This window comes from Plectropomus leopardus, chromosome 11 (assembly GCF_026936395.1).
Source record: "Plectropomus leopardus strain MGB_pleo_1.0 chromosome 11, ASM2693639v1, whole genome shotgun sequence".
Lineage (NCBI taxonomy): Eukaryota > Metazoa > Chordata > Actinopteri > Perciformes > Serranidae > Plectropomus > Plectropomus leopardus.
Window position 1 is genome coordinate 19,925,223 of NC_142186.1, and position 21,402 is coordinate 19,946,624.

At 37.8% G+C, this 21,402-nt stretch overlaps 3 protein-coding genes across 4 annotated transcripts; 2 read left to right on the top strand and 1 right to left on the bottom strand.

Moving 5' to 3' along the window:
• The first annotated feature begins 125 nt into the window (after positions 1 to 125).
• LOC148188248 (myelin-associated glycoprotein-like) lies at positions 126 to 11,908 on the top strand. 2 transcript variants are annotated; one of them, XM_088084246.1, is made up of 11 exons: positions 126 to 882; positions 1,560 to 1,916; positions 3,143 to 3,442; positions 3,547 to 3,810; positions 6,878 to 7,153; positions 7,255 to 7,345; positions 7,427 to 7,468; positions 7,553 to 7,609; positions 7,882 to 8,065; positions 8,309 to 8,377; positions 11,849 to 11,908. In XM_088084246.1, exons 1-10 carry the CDS (start codon positions 846 to 848, stop codon positions 8,345 to 8,347), a joined length of 1,647 nt encoding a protein of 548 aa, XP_087940372.1. In that variant the 5' UTR covers positions 126 to 845; the 3' UTR covers positions 8,348 to 8,377; positions 11,849 to 11,908. The 2 variants fall into 2 exon arrangements, with proteins under 2 accessions (XP_087940372.1, XP_087940373.1); XM_088084247.1 differs by lacking the exon at positions 11,849 to 11,908 and adding an exon at positions 9,875 to 9,911.
• LOC121945412 (free fatty acid receptor 2) lies at positions 11,856 to 13,755 on the top strand. Its single transcript, XM_088084252.1, has one exon. It carries the CDS (start codon positions 11,856 to 11,858, stop codon positions 12,765 to 12,767), a length of 912 nt encoding a protein of 303 aa, XP_087940378.1. The 3' UTR covers positions 12,768 to 13,755.
• lim2.5 (lens intrinsic membrane protein 2.5) lies at positions 12,900 to 18,321 on the bottom strand. Its single transcript, XM_042490654.2, has 5 exons — positions 18,163 to 18,321; positions 16,372 to 16,584; positions 13,972 to 14,121; positions 13,618 to 13,752; positions 12,900 to 13,189 (listed from the first exon to the last, which is right to left on the bottom strand). The coding sequence occupies exons 2-5, from the start codon at positions 16,547 to 16,549 to the stop codon at positions 13,128 to 13,130; spliced, it is 525 nt and encodes a 174-aa protein (XP_042346588.1). The 5' UTR covers positions 16,550 to 16,584; positions 18,163 to 18,321; the 3' UTR covers positions 12,900 to 13,127.
• Between the last annotated feature and the right edge of the window lie 3,081 nt (positions 18,322 to 21,402).

Sequence of the window (21,402 nt, forward strand, 5' to 3'; positions counted from 1 at the left end):
TGTGTATCTTTTTGGCAAAACAGTCTCTACATTCTTCTTTATGTTGAGAGTTGCATGTGCTTATTTTGTCAAGCAGGACTTTTCCATCAATCTCCTATTGTTTATTCAGTATCTTTAATGCGTGTTACCCTAGCCACAGCATTTTAAACATTTATTGTACAACAAGTGGTGAAGTGTTTGGTATACCAGACAGGCAAGAGGTTCTTTCTGTCAGGCTTTTTTACTGTTCGGGCTGACTGCTTTAAATGACCTCAGCAAGTTTCCTGTTTGAGGCTGAATAGAACAGGGGGGTGTACAGGGGATGAAGTGGTGGTAAAAAGTGGGCTTGAGCATGCACAGTTACACATCAGTGGGCCATTGCAGACACGTTCATGCAACAGCTCGTCTCAACAAGGTAAGCTCTCTTGTCCATATCACTAAGAAAAATATGACTGCAGACACTATTTTTCAATTTTTCAAAATTATTTTCGCAGTACTTACTTTCTGATTTATTTTACAGAATAAGTGTGTGGTTGGTATTAATTGGAAGTTAAGCATACCTTTTTTGTACTTTCATAAAGCTGGAGGTGCTCGAGGCCTTTGACTGTAAAAAAAAAAAAAAAAATCCCCTCTAGCTGATTAGTTACTTCAAATTTAAATATGATCAATATTTGACTCATCATTAAACCCAGCATTTTTAAGTTTCCTGTTTCACAGTGTAAAAGACCAAAGTAATGTGCAGGAATTGCATAACACAAAATCATAAACATAATCTAACTGTAGTAACATTGTTACAGCTGCTGTGTTTCAGAAATTAAGAGGTCAAAAGGTGACTTACTGAATGGTGCACAGTGACTGCTTTCTTCATGGGGACTGCTCATCTGCTACTAAGCTTGTTTACTGGTAATACTGAGCTTTTTCTGTTTTTTTCTGTTGATGTGAACATTTTCAACATAAAACAGTACTGAAATTAGTGTCATCTTAAAAGGGACTGTACTTTCTTAGAGTTTGCCTACAATGGGAAGAATTAAAAAACAGCCCAAATCCCACATAATTCTCAAATGCAAGTAAATTAATATAGAAATTTCCGATACTCTTTATTATTAGAGTATTACTAAAATTATTGTAAGAACCTTGTAGTAACTTTTGGGGGCAATATTGTTACTTTTCAGTACCTAAAACAAAAAGTCATAAAATGATTAAAATTTACATTTCTTTTGAATATGACCATCAATGACACCTATTTTGAAGTATTTACAGTTTGATACTGAAAACACATTTTTTTTTATTTATATATTCTCTTCTTTGGCATTCAACATGCTATATGGTATGGTTACAGCAATATTTTTCTCTTTGTTTCTGAGAAGTCACTGGGTTACTCTGACAAGGCAAATGGCACTAAATACTGCAGTGAACTCAGCTCTGTGGTTAATCAGCTCTCACAGCAGCATCCCTCTATGCAAAAGAATTTCTTGTTGTCTGTCACATATTATATTTTCTCACTCGTCAACAAAAATAGCATCAGAAAATAGAACTGCCACCAATGTTCTCCTCTATACAACTGCTCACACCCCACAAAGGCATCTCAGTGCTCCAGCGAGTGAGAAACTGGAGCATCGCTGTGCCCACAACTGTTACTGCTGTGGAGGGGAGCTGTGTTGTGGTGCCATGTCGGACACAACCTCATTCTCAGGTCATCTGGTACCGGTACCATAACTTGCATTATCCTGTGGTGTATGATGGCCGTCACCCAACCTCAGTGGAAGAACAGTTCAGAGGACGCACCTCAGTACTGGGCAAAGCTGCAGAAGGCAACTGCTCCCTGATGATTAACAATATGAAGACAGCGGACCACAGCCTTCGCGTTTATGTTTGGATCGACCCAGATTCTAAACCAACTCAGAAATTCTATGATCAAACTGTAACGATCTTTGTTGGTAAGTGTGTGTGTGTAAACCTAAACTGAATTCAGCCTGAACACAAAATTGTCAAATTTAGCAGTTTGCAGGTACATTCATTAAAAAATATATACATTACCTTGCATGAGTACCATTAAAAAAAAACAGTGCTAACCCCAAAACATTTAACAACTTCAAACAGCATTCAGGAAACACCATTGCACCCAAGCTGCACGCATGTTAATATGACAAATTGACACATTGCTGCTATGGTTCCTAGGGCTGCACAACTTATCGACTATTAATCACAATCACGATTTTTGGCTTCCCACGAAAGGAACACGATCATCTGTGACACTGATGTTTAAAATATGTGCTCTGCTCATTGAAAACTTCAATCAAGTGCTCCCTAAACTAACAGCTTCCACTTTTTAAGAGCTGTCATGCTGCTACGTGGCAGCCTGTGAAAAACTTTGCTGAATTTTGCCACTGCAGACAGCAAAACAAAAAACATCCATCATTAAGCCTCATTATCCATTGTTTGGAAGTATGTCAAATTTAGGAAAGAACAAATTATATGCAAAGAGTGCATGAGACTTGTGTCATTTCTGCAAAGCAACACAACTGATTTGTTAACCCCCTGAAAAATACACCACAATCTGCTATAAGATGAACTAAAAGCTGAGAAGAGTAAAGTTTCTAACATTAACAGACCATTAATCCTCATCCTCGTCAAGCATCGGCTCGTCAACCACTGTAAAAAATAAAACAATCAAAAAAAACAGAGGCCAATACGTGTTCATAGGAGATTTAGGTGAAGGAGAACCTTATTTTAAGTCTGATTTCATGCAAAGATGTTTACATTAGCAAGAATATATTACAAGGTGAAAGTGAAAGCAGCGCTCTGTTTATTTAAAGTGAAAGTGTCATAAAAATTGTTTAGCACAAATTAATCAGGATTATCATTTTGGCCATAATTATGCAGCCCTAATAGTTCCTCTACACTTGAATTTCCACATTATTTAGTTGCTGGCTACGCCTAAAAGCTACACTGATCCTAAGCCCCGTCATCTTTATCTGTACCTTAACCAAACTATGGTCTATTAAAAATAAAGGGGAAACCTTACCACCCTTAAATCAACTTCATATGAGGCATTTCCATCATATTACATCTCATTTACACAATTGCTAATCTAGAAATTAAATGTTTTTAAATGCATTTTCTCTACATTTTTTTTTCATTGTTGCTTTGTTTTGAATTCCAGAGAGAAAAGTTCCCATAATTTCCATCCAGAAGAAAATAGTGGATGGGGAAATTTTCCACGTTAACTGCACCGTAAATTACTCCTGCCCTTTCTCACCTCCATCCTTTCACTGGAACATCAGTCAGTTTCCCAAAAACAACACTGTAATGGCTTTCAACAAGGACACAAAGGGCCAATGGTCATGCACAGAGACGCTTTATGGACAGGCAACATATGAAATGCATAAAAGCAAAATGTGGTGTTCTGCCAAGTTCCGATCCTTCACCGCAGAAAGTCAGCAAATAACACTTGACATTTTATGTAAGTGATACAGTACCTGTTCAAAACACAGTAACTGACAGAAGTACATACATGCCATATATGCTGCTGTTGTAACTGCATGTTACGATTATCTATATCCACAGACGAACCTGTGACTGTGACCCTGATATTGGAAAAGGAATCGGTATATGAGGGTGGCAGCATCACCGTGGAGTGTGCTGCTAACTGTAACCCACAGCCATACACATACACATGGCTTATAAAACAGATGGGTCAGAACGACGAAATAACTTCAACCGAGAGAAAAAGGTCCTTCAACAACATCACACGAGACACCTCACTCTCCTGCATCGCTTCCAATGAGATTGGCACGGGGAAGTCCAACTGGTTGTATCTGGATGTTCAATGTAAAAAAAAAAAAAAAAAAAATCTCCTTTCTTTCTCCTCTACTGTGCTAGAATTAATCTGAATTTATTCGGGAATACAGTGATAGACATTCACACACAGAACTGCTCTGCTGATTACCCGAGGAACACCACCAGAGAAATTAAACACATAACAAGCAGCAGCCTGCCTGTTGAGTCAGTCAGTACAAGCGCGTGCTCTCCAGCCAAACATTGTTCAAACTCACAGAACTTCATTTTAATTTCTCGGGTTCAAGTTTCCAAAGATGCCACATATGTATAGTGATAGGCATTTTAAAGCTGCTCACTGCAGGATTGTTGGCTATTGTTTGTAAACACGCTCACCAGCAAGAGTGAAAGTAAAATCCCCAGAATCCCTCTTATGCTTCCCTGTTCGCCATTTTCACTGGTAAGAGATTATTCTATATGATAAATGACTACTGACATCTAAATCGAGTGCTCGAATACTCATACCCATCCCTACTAAGTAAAGCTTAAGTTTGGGGAAATTAGTATTGCATAATAACTGATAGAAATATGTATATAGCTAAAACATTAAACCCACTGAAAGGTGAAGTGGATAACACTGATCATCTCGTTACAGTGCAATATTCTGCTGAGAAACTTTGGTACCTAATACTCCTGTGGATGCCGCTCAACACGCAACACCCATCCAAACGCCATCACAGACGTATTCCACCTAATGGCTACTACACTCCCTGATGGCAGTGCCCCTCCAGCAGGACAATGTGCGTGCTACACGGTAAAAACTTCTCAGGAACGGCCGGAGGAGCGTGACACAGAGCTCAAGCTGTCAGCCCGGCCTCATTCCAGTGGTCCTGTTACCCTGCCTTGACAGGCCAGAGCCAAGTCCAGTCCACAGTGGGGCCTCTGACCTGTCAAGGCATGGACACAGGACCTCTTGGGTATCTGGGCTTTGGCAGCAAATCCTTGAGTCCCTTGGGTTGCAAGGGGAGCACCAGCATGTCCGATGAGAACGCCTTCAGCTCTTTGTAACGTTTCTAAAATCATTCCTGAGCAGGTTTTATGGTGTGGCAAAGGAAATTTTCCTGCTGGGGGAGGGGGGGCACTGCCATCAGGGTGCGGCGGCCAGGGCGTGTGCTTAGTCTGAGGCAGTGTTTAAGTGGGTGACGAGTGTCAAGTGTCATTTTTCACATCACTACTCAGTGGTTTTAATGTTGCGGCTGATCTGCGGATATATAATTGGCATATATATATATATATATATATATATGTAAATAAGCGGTAAAGTTAAGTGGCAAGTCAGTTCACATAAAGTTTAGATGTTAAGGGTCAACAAAACAGTTGACCAGAACCACACAAAACATACAGTCCCAACATACTGCATATTGTTTGTTGAGATCTTGGAAACACAATCACACAATCTCATTTAACAGCTGCTCCAGAGCCGCTGGTTGTAGCATGCCAGAACTTTTAGCTGATGGACTTTCAAAGTTATCCTGCAAAAATCCATCTACTGGTACGATCAAAAGCTCCAAAGCAGCTAATGTTAAATGGGCCTTGTGGTGGGACTGTTTGCAACTAACCAGTCACTGTTTCAATAGCTTAAAGTTTACTTTAAATCTCAATGTTTTACACCTACGTGGAGGAGAAGCATAAAAAATAGCAATGAACACCTACATTTGCATGACAATTCTGTAACTCCATCAACAACTATAACGACATTTAGGAGCAGGAATAACAAGACAGACACACACACACTCACACACACACACACACACCAGACAACACTTCTAATGATGGCAACACATATGATGAGACAACCGTCAGACATACAGGCAGAATAATGCCAGCGGTTAAAAAAAAAAGCTTAACTCACCATTAAAATGACTCCGGGTGTGGGTGCAGAGTCGTCCCGGGTTATCCCGCAGGACCTTACAGCACCTGCGTGGGGTCTCCGCGTGGGCTATGGCGACGCCCATAGCTAGCTTAACTAAACGGTATCCAGTCTTGGATCGAGCACTATGTCCTCGCACATGAACGCCTTTTGCTTTAACTGGTTGACACTGTAAACTTTATTTGTTTTAGCTAGTCTCACGCTAGTCTCTGGCGCTGCAGAATTGCTGTTTACCTTGTAGAAAAGGCAGGGAACTAGTCAGGGCCAACAGTCTGAAAATTAGGCGACTGAAGTTGGCATTACTTGTTGCACACGACGGGGCCTTTGCTGTTTCCTGAAGTGCTCTACACCCATACCGGCTTTTCTATTAAACGTTTCGATTTTAGCTCTCATTATTTTTACTCTTACTTAGTTTAGTCCATGCAGGGGCAGTATGCAGCCATTAAATACCACCTGAATGCCTGAATGGACAAACGTTATGGAAATGTAACCTTCCGCTGCAACGTTCCGCCCCGTAGATCCCTCCGCACAAAGAGATTTTTGTTCAATTAATAATTATCAATTAAAATAACATGATCAATTATTAATTCTATTTTCTATGTCTCTGCAATTTTAGGCTACATTTTCAGTTATTAATTATAATGGGATTTTTAAAAAAAATTTTAGGGCACAGTTTTTTATAATTATGTCTTGGTGAGAATTGTGGTTTAAAAAAGCCATTAACCCTGCTAAAACAATTGCTTGAGCAGTTTTAGAGGGTTAAACTGGATAACTAGCTTAAGGTATTTTTTCTGCATAATTTTTGATGGTTTAGCTGGTCATAGCAGTCCAGGGTTCAACTGGTCTTCAAATAAATACAAGCAGATTTTCTTTGATAATTTAATTTTATAATATTGAAGTAATTTTCTCTTGAGATAATGTTAAGAAGATGAAACTTTAATCCTTTTTTAATCAATAAGGTGCCAAGAAAATATTTAGTAGAAAAAAACTGGGCAGTCATTTTGCTTAAAAATGACAGACCAGCTGTTTCTATTACATATTTTATGAGCACCTTGACAAAGGCTAAAAAAATCTTAAAATATCAGTTTTTAGCAGGATTTTTGTATCTTTGACTTTTGAAAATCATAATAAACTCAAGATGTCATAAAGGTTTGAATACTTGTGAAATAACATTTTGTTCCATCTTTCTAGACGCCCCAGTAATCCTGCCTACATCCTCATGCCACCTGACAGGGAAATCTCTGAAGTGTGTCTGCAAGGCTGAGGCCTCCCCCGATGCATCAATTTACTGGACCATTGATGGAAATAACACTCTCCTGTCCTCCTTCAGCTTTGTTGTCACAAATAAGAAAAATGTAGTCTCTGGGGAAATAAGTGTACCGGCTCGAGGCCATACTAATATATCTTGCACAGCTACGAACTCTGTGGGCAGCGTTACCAAACAGCTGTCTGCAGACTTAAAAATATGTAAGTTACAATGCACTCTGGTTGATGTTTTTTCCCCCCAAACTACACCCAAGGGCATTTTATGTATCATATTTACTAATTAAGCTATTCTCCTTTTACAGCCTCTTTGTGGTTGTCAGCTGTGATGCTCCCGTTAATTGCATTGCTGTTTGTATGTGTGTTGTTCATTTACCGAAAATATTTCGCAAACAGGTTGGTATACTTCACCGCTTGTCTTACATAATGACTGTGCTGCAAAGATTAATCTCTTTATTGTTATTATATCACCCACAGACTGCCACCAGGCTCTGCATGCAACACTGGCATCCTTTTAAGGTATAAAACTGGATTTTCGTGTTCATGGTTGATTTATTTCAGATTTAACGAACTCATATTACAGTTTTGCATCTATTTTCTAAGGCCACAAAGTTTATCAGACAATGTCCAACAAGAACAAAGATACAGCAGTGTTCAAAGGTAAATCCAACTATTTAATCCTCAATATCAGATTAAATATGATGTTTTTGTATTGTTATGATATCAAGTAGAATGTAGGAAAGACTTTGAAGTTGTAGCCTATTTGTTTGTTTTTCCTGACCTTGAACATTCAAGAGTCAAATAAATGTTGTATGTCATTATGTATCAATGTGCTAAAGATGAAATAAGATTTCATTTGCTAAAATATTATAATATTAAAAGCATCTAATTGGCTTTTTGCTAATTTGCCCTCCTGTTTCTCTTGCAATCAGATCACAAGATGAAGACACGCAGTCATGCACATGCAGACCTGAGAGCAACCCTCAGGAGGACAGACTCTCCTGTGTTTATGACAATGATTTTGTGCAAGAAATGAGCAGACCAAACAGAGCTCAGCAGCACCAGAACAATGCAGAAGCCCCCCAAACAAAAGTCCAAATACATCCACAAGCAAAGGTGCAGTGAATGGGACTGAATGAAAAAACTGATCCAGTGGTTTGCAACAAACCACCACTGATATTATGAATGAAACATATGTCAATACTTTACATAGATCAAAATTAGAGCTGACATAGACCTTGAATTAGATTTAAAGTTCTCTGTTACTGGTACTATTATTTGTCTTGTCTCTGCACATTAGGCGTCATTTTCCATTGTTGCTTTTATTGTGTAAGCTCTAAGAAATATTATTTCCTACAGAGTGTGGCCTGCACTCCGGATATCTATCTAAACTGCTGATAATAGGAAATCTGCAGCGGCTCTCACAAGGTAAGCTCCTCACAGTCATATCTCAACTTTAGTGCACTGCATAGAAAAAAAGAATTGGTGCCTTATCTATTCACTGCATAGTTTCCTTTTCTACAGTTTCATCAAATTTGAGCATGACTAGTAATATAGATATTCAGACTTTAACATATTCATATTGCTTTGAGTTTTGCAGAAGAACACAGTAGTGGCTGTGAAATTTTAAAACATTAAAGGGATAGTTCCATTTTTTTGAGGTGGGATTGTCCAACATTCCAATATGGAAGCGTAGCAATCCACTGCTGCAGAGGGGTCAATGATAAAACGTATTTTAGCCACCTAAAACAAAAAAGTCCCACCTTAAAAAAGAATCAGTATCAGTGTGTACACTTAATGATAGTATTTTCATTTCTTCGCCTTCATGTCAGGTAGTAATGTCCACCAGGAAAACAAAGGTGCTTTGTTGCTTTCCTCAAAACCAGACACCATTGAGAAAAACAGTGATTTAACATTGTTGAACACAGGAGCTGCTGGTCTACCGCTACCTCAAACAGTTAGTTACTTAGTGTTATTGTGTAACTTTGGTGTTTATCAGGGTTAGTTTGATTTTTACCAAAGTCACACAATAACCCAAAATAATGAACTAATCGAGGCACAGCTAGACCAGCAGCTTCCATTTTCTGTGTGCTAAAATTGCTGTTTTTGTCAATGGAGTCTGGTGGCTTTGACGTGAGCATACATGGAGAACTGAAGCTGTTAATGGCTTTCCTGTTTGAATGGGTGATCTGGCAAAAAGGTAAAGCAGTGAAAATACTCTTAATATAGCATAAACGTAAACATTTACATATCTATATTTTTGGGTGGGATTTTTTTAAAGTGGCTAATAGGCTTTGTTACTGATCCCTATCCAAAGTGCATTGCTTAGCTTCTGTGTCAGACTCCAGCCTGCTTCTCCAGACTGGGGGTGTGCTGACTGACAGCTACTGTATGTAATATACTGAGTATGGATGAGTACCTCATAAACCTCACTTTAGCTATCCCTTTCAGGGGTCCATGTTTATTTCCTGTTGCAGTGATAACTGATACTAACGTAAATAGGCTAACAGGAAGGAAATCACAATTCAAGCTGTTCCCAAGCAACTGACAACAGATAGTATAAGACTACACATGCAGCTATTCTACATTCTTTTGCTCAAACCACAGATGCTGCTCTCTAGCAGCGATACCACACTGGACTTGAACTCAGACAAGGATGTCTTTACTTGAATGTCTATGTGGAGGAATAATTTGTTTATCCGAAATGATGACCTATTCCCTGAGCTTGTGGTGTAGGCGTAACTTCAAATAAATGCAGGCTCATTGCTTGATGAAATCCAAACCTAATTATTATGTCAGAGTTTATTCCTGCACAGATGTAGTGGGAGGAGGTCCCCCAGTCACAAGTCCAATATGAATGTCAACATGAGCTTCAGTTTTGCATTTTAGTTTATGCTGACCAAATGATGTCTGCTCTTTCCTCAGTATTGAATGGGTGTCACACAAATGACATACTGCTTCCTGCTTATAACATTTTATATCAGCTCATCTTTGAACTCACAAGTAATAAACTGGTGGCAAACTTTGATGAAAAGGCACAGCAAGGCAAACAGGACGGAGCTTTAGTCGTGTTTTTTTGTTGTTTTTTTTCCAAAAGCTGTAACATTTTTAAAAACTTCTACTTGTAGGTAAGTGAATACTTTCATTGTCTAATCAAACATTGCAGATTTGTTTTGCTGTTGAAATTCTGCATGTTTGGAATCTGAGCTTGAGAGGTGACTGTGGCTCGTTTGTTTAGACATTTTTCTGTGATTTCTGAGTCATGAGAGCTGAGAGAAACCTAAAGATGGTGATTTTACTTCTGTAAAAATGTGTTTCACCAGATACACTGAAACAGTGCTGATGTAGATAAGCCTACAACTGTACCAACACTGATGATTTAGTTGATCTAAAGTGACTATTACCTACAGAATTAGCTCGTTGTCAGTACCTCTCAATCATTTCAGGATTTGCTGGCAGGTTCTAGTTGTGTTTTGGGGCTACCATATGGTTTACATTTAGGTGACTGGCACTTTAAAGGGTAACATCAAATATTATCAAATTCAATTTCCGAGGCAGAGGAAAGTTCAATTAAAGCCTGAGACCAGAGAAGTAAGTCTTAAACTTGTAATATCATCAAATATAAACTGTGGAACTGCTCAACAGACAATGACAGGGAGCCTGATTTTAAGGACCCACAGAATATTTGTTTTACATATTTTTTATATGCAAATAAGCTTTATTCTATTGTTGCGTTTTCTGCTCTGAAACAGAAAATGTATTCATATATTCAGAACATTTCCCTGGGTGCTTTCAGTGAGTATGTTACAGAAAATATTCCAGTTTTATACTTTATGCTGAAAAAGACAGTATTCTAGGAGTTTACATGACTAATGAAAATGAATATTCAGCTAATATTACTGTTTTCATGCAGCCCTGCACGCTAACATGTTGTATTGAAAAATGTAAGGGGTTGAGCAGTTTGTGCCATTTTGCTTTGTTGTATCAAAATATTTTTTTTACTTTCCCACTGGTGGTGAACTTGTTCATCTGCGCAAACAAAGCCACCTTTTTGAAAAGTTGACACTGCGATATTTTTTGCGAATATCCAAAACCCTGTTGATATATGTCTTGATATATGTTGATATATGTCTTTCATACATTTGAAATTAACAGTTAGCAAACAATTAGCAAACTGTTGGAGAGTTAGTTTGTGTACAACATATTCTGAACAACACACAGAGCTGACCATAAACAGGCAAGACATGTCTCACAAACTCAAAACCTTAACTGAGATGCATATTCTGAATGCGCTGTATGCCCAAATGATGCTATTAAAATGTGAATAATACCAGCACATCTTAACCGAAAAATACTGGAATAAGGGCTAATTTGGAAAATATAAACTGAATATGTTGTTTACATGACCTGAATAAAAATCGGAATAATGATCAATAATCGGAAAAATAGTGGAATATTAGTGTGCATGTTAACATAATCAATGTCACTGATAATATCTTTAACAATTCATTGTCTCTAACTTTACACTTGATGACATCACACATTTAAGTTTTAGCACTCTAGTTTTGACAATATGGGAGGGAGTTGTTCATGTTTACTAATCATTTTGAACTACCTTAGACCATAAAAATAAACTTTCTGAATGTTCAAATGGGTGTAGTTCCCCTTTCAGATTGTATAGTTGCTCAAACATTTTTCTCTCATGATATCTGTTTCTTGTGTAACAAAAAAAAACAAGCTAGATATATATATATATTTTTTTTTTGGACCAAATCACATACACAGACATCACTGATTTATAACCATTGTCACTGGGATTTTAAAAAAAGTAATTTTTTACCACCTGTTTCTGTTACTATATAAATTCTGATTGATGTCTTTTTACTTCCTTTGGTTTAGGGGAATAATGGACCAAGCTGTGAAGAGTGAGGTCATTCTCTCAGTTTACATCATTTCCTTCCTCATAGGCCTGCCAGCCAACCTCTTGTCTCTCTACGCCTTCAGCGTTAAGATCCACTCCAGACCGCTTCCGACAGACATCCTGCTCCTCAACCTGACCGTCTCTGACCTGCTCTTTTTGATCATACTTCCTCTCAAGATGTATGAGGCAGCGTCAGGCATGGAGTGGCATTTGCCTAGCTTCCTGTGCTCCATCACCTCCTTCACCTTCTTTTCAACAATCTACACAAGCTCCCTGCTGCTGATGGCAGTCAGTGTGGTTCGCTACATCGGGGTAGCTTACCCTGTCACCTATCATCAGCTGCTCAAACCTGTGTACGCCATAATTATCAGTGCTGCTATTTGGCTGATCTCAGCAGCACACTGCAGCATTACTTTCATCACCCAGCACCACTCAACCCTGTCCAGCAAGAACTCCAGTGTGTGCTATGAGAACTTTACTGAGCAACAGCTGAAGATCCTCCTCCCATTACGTGTGGAGGTTTTCTTCGTGCTCTGCCTCATACCTCTTCTAATGTGTGTTTACTGCTACATGCGCTTAATCTTGATCCTGTATAGCCGCCCCAGGATATCCCGTATGCAGAAGCAGAAGGCCATTGGCATGGCCTCGGGGACTCTTGCCGTGTTTCTTATTTGTGTGCTGCCCTACAATGTCTCCCATTTGATGGGTTACTTCATGGGTAAAAGCCCAAAATGGAGATACTACACTTTACTGCTCAGCACCTTCAACACCTGTATTGATCCCATCATCTTCTACTTCTCCTCCTCCGCTTTCCACTGCACTAGTAAAAAGTCAATTTTCAGAAAGCAGGTACTCGCTGTTGCAGGAATACAAATGCAGGCCACAAGCTCTAGCTAAATGTAGTTTTAATACAATATGTACTTATCCAGCTTGTAATTATTGCACTGTATATTATGGACATTATATTAGAGATGTGAAATGCAGTACAGAATGCTTTGACAGTTAAATTAATGTATAAAACAACACATCTAAGTTTTGCTCAATAACAAAAAGTTTATTGTTAAGACTTGTCTAATCCTGCTCAAAGGGACAGAAATGCATTTCATACCAAACAACTGTAGATGATTTTATGACAAACCAAAGGACATTTTTGGTGCATATGCATAATTCCAATTTTTATTATTTTACAGCTAGTTCTCTATTTTTGAATGGGAATTGATATCTTTTGCAGCCTTGACACGTTATTTCCTGTTTACTTTAACGTGGGCCAGCCACTCTTCTGCACTCATGCATCCTGTAGGCACACATGTAGAATATACCTGCAAAGCAGAAAATAGGTCATATGTTGTTAAGTTATTGCAAAGGCCATTTCTATAGTACAAAACAATGGCACAATAACAAACTGTTGTACCTGTACTGTAAAAAAAAAAAAAAAGTTTGGGGATGATAAGACAATTTTGGGGGTTAAATGTTACTGACCTGTAAGATTAAAGATATATAGAGGGCATTTTTATGAGTGCAAAACTGATGAGGCTGTACTAACTTAAGAATATCTGTAAATAACATTTCAAAAAAAAAAATAAAGTGGTCATATTTTTCCCAATATGACAGGTTGTAAGAATTTGGAATTTTAATTCTTTTCCTCAGTTTGCAATAACAGTGTCATATTCATACAAGAACTAAAACTGATTCTATTTACTATCAGCAAAAAGTATTTACATCAAACTCGTCTTTTATGTGAACAAACCTGCAAAAAAGGTCATGAGCAGTGCCACCCAGCCTAGTATGTAGGACCAAGAAAAGCGCCAGTCACCAAAGCGCTTGCCCAAGAAGTTCACAGTCACTCCGGTATAAATGGCCATTGCAAGCAGGACAAAGAGAGCTGGCATGGAGGGCAGAGAGTGACACATATTCAAATTAGTATCTGTAATAGCAAAGGTCATCTGAGTTTAAATAAGTCAGGTGTACCTGTTACAGTGTCCGTTGTAGGCAGGCCGGGTTTACATGACATGCAAATTCACTAAATAATAGCATTCCTCATGGCAGGTCTGATGTAGAAAACAAAATTAATAGGACATTATGTGGTTACTGCATGACTCACTTGAAACAAAGAACATGATCCCAGCAGCAAATGAGCGGTTGAACCTCTCGAAGGCAGAGAAGTGGGCAAAGGAGAGGATTCCTGCGATGATGCCAGCAAAGCATGACATGGCAGAGAGGATCATGAAAGCACGGGTGGCATTCCAGTAAGCTGAGAAGCAAAATATATGTGCAGAAAGATGAATAAACAAAAAGACAATTTCATACTAAAATCCAGTCAATATCATTTGAAAACTTACTGGAAATTATCTCCTTTTTTTTCTATTTACTTAAGTTGCTTCCTTTCTACTGACCTCTTGCACATAAACACATTTAATTTAACATAACCTTTGTCCTTAAACTTGTAAACTGTTCCAGTGCACTGCAAGACTTGACATCTATCCATCTATCCATCCATCCATCCATCCATTTATAATGCAGTACATGTATAATGCAGTGCTGTAACCATCCACTGATATCCTGGGTTAGTACAGTTTATTTACACCGGGAAAAGCAACTTTACTTCACACTCTAGAAATGTTCTTTTTAGACCGTTTGACGCCATTGTATGAACTGTGTATTCTGTATGTCGTTGTTCCAAATGTGTACTGTATTTTTGCACAGAATTAAATAATCAAAGAGGAAGTTAAGGAGGTTAAATACTACTGACAGGTTAACAGAGTGATTACTTATTAACTCAAATGGACAGAATCAGATAGTGTTTTATCAGTTTACTCAAAGGTCTAGTAAGCAGGATTTAATGGTATAGCTGTGAGGTTGCAGAACTGAAACTTCTCCCGTGTGCAAAGCATGTAGGAGAATTACAATGGCAGATGCAAAAATGCAAATGGCCCTATCAAGGGACAGTGTTTGGTTTGTTTGTTCTGAGCTGTATTAGGACAACATGCTGGGTTCTATGGAAGAGGACTTGCTCTGTAAATACATATAAATCGCTCATTTGAAGATAATGAAAACATTATGATTCTTATTTTTTAGGTGATTATAAACTAATGAAAACATTCATGTGATTATAAAATTGTATTTCAGATGCTCCTAAATTCTACATATTGGACCTTTAAGTAAGATGCATTTTCTTTTATTGGAGCAGGTTTTATACTGCAATATTTTTATTTTAATTTCAATCCATCACTTTGGACCACAATTAAATATCTCAGCAATTACAGGGTAGTTTTCATTACAATTTTCTACAGAAATTCATGGTTTCCAGATGATGTATCCTAACCTAATGACTTTAGTGATCCCATGCTCTTTCCTCTAGCACCAACATAAAATTAAAATGTTTGTATGGAATAAAATGTCTTGACAACTGTAAGGTGTAGGCTGCTTCCATGGCATTTACCTCAGACATTCATGTAGGGATGAACTGCAAGAACTTTTGCAATTTTTTTGATTTCCTTATGCGGCATCATCAGGTCAAAATTTTAACTTGCCCTAAACTTTGATTTATAACCAAATACCTGCAAAACTTTCCCATCAGCCTCACATGTACTTTATGCATGCTCGCATTGTCATCTGACTATATTAGCATGCCGACATTCGCATTTAGCTCAAGGCACCAATGTGCCTAAATACAGCCTCACAGAGCTGCGTGTATGACGGTATGCTTATTCAGTTATAAAAATAACTGTCAATCTGTCAATCTTTTCTGCCTTTGTTTAGGCACTGATGAACAGTGAGAGCCTTTAGTTTGCCACTGCAGATTGTTCATACACTGATATAGAAAGTGGAATCCATGGGTTGCCGTTCCAGTAAATGTTTAGGTCGCTTATTTTTAGTTTTCTAGTTTTCTATTAGGAGTTTTCTTTCTGGTTACTGATGCAGACAAGAAGTCTGACAGAAAGACTGAACAACAGAGATGAGGTGTAAGTGCTGAGAACACACAGTTTGCTACAGCCACTGGTTTAACAATTAAAATTTGAAGTTGAAACTCATAAGAGGCCTCAGTTCTTTTATACTGAATTGCCTTGTCATCCAGTTTGTCATTTTATGTCTATATTCATGTACATGTAAAATAACTTATATTACTAAATAATTTGTATTTGTTATCTTATTTTGCATTAATTATGGCTCTCTATCCCTCTTTTGAATACTTATTCTATAGTCCACCATTTTTTCATGTAAAGCACTCAAAGCATGTGATTTTCTTTTTGTAACGCACTCTGTTCTGTATTTTTTCTATAAAAAGTGCTATACAAATAAAGTATTATTAATATTATAATTGGTGTTGCTATTGTCACCTCCAGAAATTCTTGTCATTGTACCTCAACAGTAAGGGCAGTCTTAGGACAGTTGTTATCCCCAGACTGTTAGGATAGGTAGACACAGAGTCTTGTGAGAGTCGCTGTGCCTCAAGGAGACCCTGGGGAATATTTAAGAGTCCAAGAAGATATTTTCCACTTACCAATGCTGTCAGTCTGCATGTAACACTTGCCAGACATGCAGTACCTCCACAGACCCTGATGGGCAAAGCTGCCAGACAGACGGTACTGCATCCAGTAGTCTGTGGCTGTGGAGACCACCAGCAGGATGTTCCCCACAATGGCACAAAATAGGCCCCCTCCCATGAAGCTGTGCATCATGAGTGACACTATGACGGCGGTTAAGGCTTTATGCACTGTGCAGAAAGAAGAGAAGATGGCAGTCAGTAATGATGTTGTTAATTTTACATAACAGGGTTTATAGCTTTAATGTTGCTAGGAAATGGATTCAGGAGACTGCGATGGCTTGAAGGAGTGGATGCAGATGCAAGAAAAGACTGTACAGATTTAAGAGTCTACTGTGATGTGGGTCAACAGCACCACGGGTGAAAATGGGGGTGTATCTTTGAGCTGCAGTTAGAGCACCACAATTTAAGTATGTAAAGAAAGGAAGAAATTCATTTACATTTGCTGTTTACATTTATCCTACAGGACTGAGGGCTTAGAACAACATTGCTCTTGGCTCATATGATCTACCATTACTTCACCTCCTGGGAACAGTAGTGAATTTATACTACTGCCATACCTCAAAGACAGAGCAGACAACTTTGTATAGATTATTTGTAAACAGGCAGAGGAAGTTATGAACAGTTCAATCATTTTAACAGCAGCAACATGTGCAGTTCCTCATTCAAGGCAAATACTGCTCAAAGATACATGAGAATATTAGAGCTAATCTATTTATGTATGCATTTCTCTTTATCTTACCACACAGTTTGCTGTCACAACAAAGCATAGAGCTGGTCATGAAGCCTGGACAGACTAATCATACCAACCACAACATAGTCAGCTCATAGCAACATGTGTTCTCTCTTTGAACACATTTTTTTCTATACTCATCATTTCAGCTAAGCAGACAAAAATGTATTTCCTTGTCCAACCACATAAAACCTTAATCATTAAATAGCCTCAGACACCAAAGTAAAGACACACAACTCGCAATGCTGTTAAAGATAGTGATACGACTATAGCATTAAATTAAATATTATACAAATTTTAAAAAAACAAACAAAAAAAAACAGAGCACTGACAGTAGCTTAAATAAAAACAAATTGGATCTTTGTTTTGGCAAATTAACTACAACAAACTAATATGAACTAACCAAAGGAATCAGGATTTCACAGCATGACGACAAACATCTAAGTCAACAGGATCCATTTAGCGCCAAGATATCAGAGACAAAATCCACACTCTTGAGTGGAGGAACATAAAACCATAGATTTATCTCTACATATAGAAGGAACCAGATCAATCTTGAGTCTTAAGTTTGGCATAACATATTGAGAAATACATATTATGGTTAGTAAAAATAATCTATGGGTAATACTGTGATTCTATTTGATTATATGTTAATTTATTGTTGAAACTCTGTGTTGCTGCTGATTTTGGCCAGGTCTCCCTTGTAAAAGAGATCTCTGATCTCAATGGGACCATTCTGGTTAAATAAAGGTTATAATAAAATAGTGTTATAATATAGATTTTTAACAAAACCCTAATATAACACACATTTAACATTTAACATAGGCACTTTGCATGTAAATGATATGAGCTAAAATCCTAAAAGTGTGTCACTGTCACATGGTGAAGGGCCCACCTGTGAGTCGTACACTCATTGGTTACCATGCCATGATATGCATTAGACTTTTTTTTTTTAATCCAAAGTCTTATTATCTAAGTGCCATCAGCAATTAACAAAAGAGCCGACATCATCTTACCTGAATTCCTCAGGATAAATCAACCCTCTTAAGTATCAGCCTTTCCTCAGGGAAAGAGTGAGAGAGAGTGCAGGCCAGGAGTGAGCGAAACGTCAAAGAGGAAGCCCTAGGCTGAATTCCAAAAAGTTATCCCCTCCACTTTTCTGTTGATGGAGGCAAAATCCTTTAAAACAATCAGCACAGAACAAATGCACTTGAGCTGGTGGGCCAAAAGCCACGTGACTCTTTCACAGTGAGCTACATGGGAGTATTTTGGGGGGTCAGGGGAGAGGGGAGGGGTGATGGTGTTGGATGGTGATGGGGGAGGGTCTGGGATACGAGGCTGCTGTGCTGCAGTCCATGTCTGTTGTTCTATGAGGCATTCTGGAACTGTGGATGTGCAAAGGCTTGCAGTACTGCTGTGGTCAATGGAACATGCTGAAGCGCACACTTTCTTTCAGTGTCGCTGGGGTGTGGTCATGGGGACACATACACGCTTAGAACAGACACATGACCAAAGAGCTGCTTAAAAAAAAATGACACTGCATGCAGAGTGCGCTTTACATGTTAACTCTGAATATGTAATGACATGACAACACTCACAGTAAATTAGACTTAATATACATATTCTTAAAAATCATACTGCTAATGTATCTATGATATTAGTGGTAACCCTGAAAGCTACTGTATATGCATGCATTAACAATATTTACATGGCTTGCAAAGTTTTTTTTATTTACCAGCTCTGCAGCTAATTACATGTCAAATTGCGGTAATATTCAGGAAATGCTAATGAAAATATCCTACTTTATCCACTTAAAAAAAAATAAGGCATTTTTTGCATTAGGTTATGTAGATCGTGCAAGACTAAATTACATTCTTTGAAATTTGATTCTTATGGTTTCATGTAAAAAAGTTTAAAAAAAAGTAAAAACAAAGTAAAGTTAACTTAATTTCATTATGTCAATCAAGCGAGACTAGTAACGAGTATTTTTAGTATTAGTATTATAATAGTGTATTATTGTATTTTTATGTATTTTAAGTTTATTTATCAGTATTTATTTATTTTCATTATATTAATATTTAGAGTATAGTATTAGTATTATAGACCAGTACATACATAGTATTTTGCAATGATTTTAAGATGTATTTAAAGTGTTTGTAAAGTGTTACTTAACAAGATAATTGTTTAAATGGCTAATTAAATAATTGATTACTCCAGTTTCCATTAAGGGCTTTCAAACATTTGAGACCATTACTGCTTCTGCTATAGCTTCGGTGTTTTCTATTTCAGTGGGCAGTTGTATGTTGTGAGTTGAGAGATCTTTTTCTACCCACACTATGATTATTCGATAAATTATATGTAGACTTATGCTTTGAAACACTTTCCAAGGGCCAGCATGACCCACATCACTCACAGTTCCCCAATAAACGGCTCCTCCCTCTTTGCAATTGCACTGGAAGAGATTAAATAAAACAAGGTCATTGTACAGATTGTAAAGAGGGAAAAATGCACAATATTTTTAGCAGATTAACCTTAAAACTCACTATATTCGTGTAAAGACACAAACTTTTTTTTGTTTATTTCCATTGTGGATGCTTTTAATACACTTTCTTTACGCTTCAAACTGGGGTGTTTAGCTTGCATTAACACTCTTGCAGTATTATAGTGTTATAGTATTATTGTGGTTTTAAGACTATTTGCAAAAACCTCCTCGTGTGAACCGCTCAGCTTCCTTATTTGTGCAATAAATGTGCTATTTACCACAGTGTTCTTAACGATGTATTTCACATCACAGATGAGCTCAAATGTGGTGAATGTGTCTTCTCTACATTATCTGTTCAGTACGACTACGATATACTGGCCTGTCCGTGATGCAAACACATTCAAAATACAAATGGGATGAAATAAATTACTGGAATCAAGTCAAATCAAATTCCACCACAAAGCACTGCCGATCACAGTGTACCTGCCGCAGATTAAATATACGGTATTTAGAAAAGCATTTTGTTTAAGCTGACGTGTGTAAATGCAAGTACTGTGGAAAATACTCCTAAACTGACATAGCACTCCCATGCTTAAACCAAAGTGACAATAAAAGAAAAAATTTAAACGTTACCTTGACTGTTCAGTGTCCAGATGACATTAGCCTGACATCTGATAGCCTCACTTATCAGCAAAAACGATGTTTACAGCAAGATAAGAGGGCATCTAAGACAGACAGAGAGAGACATGGACAAATCATAATTTAAAAATTTCCTTTAAATGAGCATTACGACTGTTACTGACCTGGGAAATGCAACGAATTTGAAAGTCTGAATTTTTCTCTTAAGTTTAATGTAGTTACCAGTTATCTGATATGTTGCATGAGTGGAATGAGTGTCTGAGCAACCGTGCTTTTCAGGGTTGTATCTTATTAATCTATTCTCCTCATATTAGGTCATCACATTTTGGGTTTGCTGCATCTGTTACTTCATTCTGCATAACTTGGACCTGTTATCCTTGTTTGCAAAACAAAAATTGATACAGTGTTACAAAACAAACAAATCACAAGGTTTTCAGATATGTTGCAATATTTTGAATTTTGTTTTTGCATTGCCATGTTGTTGAAATGAACAGTTTTAGACTTTAACAGTGACCCCTAACCGATAGATTTACAAAACATTTGACAATTGTTCCATTGTTTGTAGGTAATGAAATAAACAGTTTTTTAAAAACTTTATTACACACTTGCGACTATTACAAATAAATCCATAGTCCTTGTATGACGACATAATTTTCCTCCTACTTATCCCAAACAGCTAGGAGAAATGAAAAATGCATACCAGAAAACATCACATAGTTTAGAGCATTCATAACTGATTATGATTTGGCATCAAATTTGTACTGTTCAAACATTCAGCTCCTTTTTGTTGTTCATCTAAACTTCAATCCCATACTGCTACAAGATGACAGCATACCTGCAAACCATGTGACCGGTGTGTTAAAAAAGAGCTTTACACAGGCAAAATGGTTGCTTTAGTGAGTTAGAGTTATAGACCACATGCTGAAATCATCATGTGACACTTGGGTGTAAATGTGGAAACAGGCAATGAGCATTAGATAAAATCATCTATGAAGCACTGTGGTCTGCGGACCCTGCCCAGGGCGTTGACTGATGATGTGTTGCACACTTAGTTTAAGAGCTGTGAGAAGTTCACCATTCAAACTGCTCCACAGGAAGCAGCCAGAGGGTGGTTTACCATCAGTGGCACATGCTA

What these genes read in the sequence shown, in the direction of transcription:
- LOC148188248 (XM_088084246.1), top strand. Translation starts at nt 846, where the DNA reads ATGGGGACTGCTCATCTGCTACTAAGCTTGTTTACTG. An exon ending in GCTACTAAGCTTGTTTACTG is followed by an intron (nt 883 to 1,559) that starts GTAATACTGAGC and finishes CACCCCACAAAG; the next exon opens with GCATCTCAGTGCTCCAGCGA. An exon ending in AACACTGGCATCCTTTTAAG is followed by an intron (nt 7,469 to 7,552) that starts GTATAAAACTGG and finishes CTATTTTCTAAG; the next exon opens with GCCACAAAGTTTATCAGACA.
- LOC121945412 (XM_088084252.1), top strand. Translation starts at nt 11,856, where the DNA reads ATGGACCAAGCTGTGAAGAGTGAGGTCATTCTCTCAGTTTACATCATT.
- lim2.5 (XM_042490654.2), bottom strand. Translation starts at nt 16,549, where the DNA reads ATGATGCACAGCTTCATGGGAGGGGGCCTATTTTGTGCCATTGTGGGG. An exon ending in CATGCAGACTGACAGCATTG is followed by an intron (nt 14,122 to 16,371) that starts GTAAGTGGAAAA and finishes TTTGCTTCTCAG; the next exon opens with CTTACTGGAATGCCACCCGT. An exon ending in GCTCATGACCTTTTTTGCAG is followed by an intron (nt 13,190 to 13,617) that starts GTTTGTTCACAT and finishes TCTGCTTTGCAG; the next exon opens with GTATATTCTACATGTGTGCC.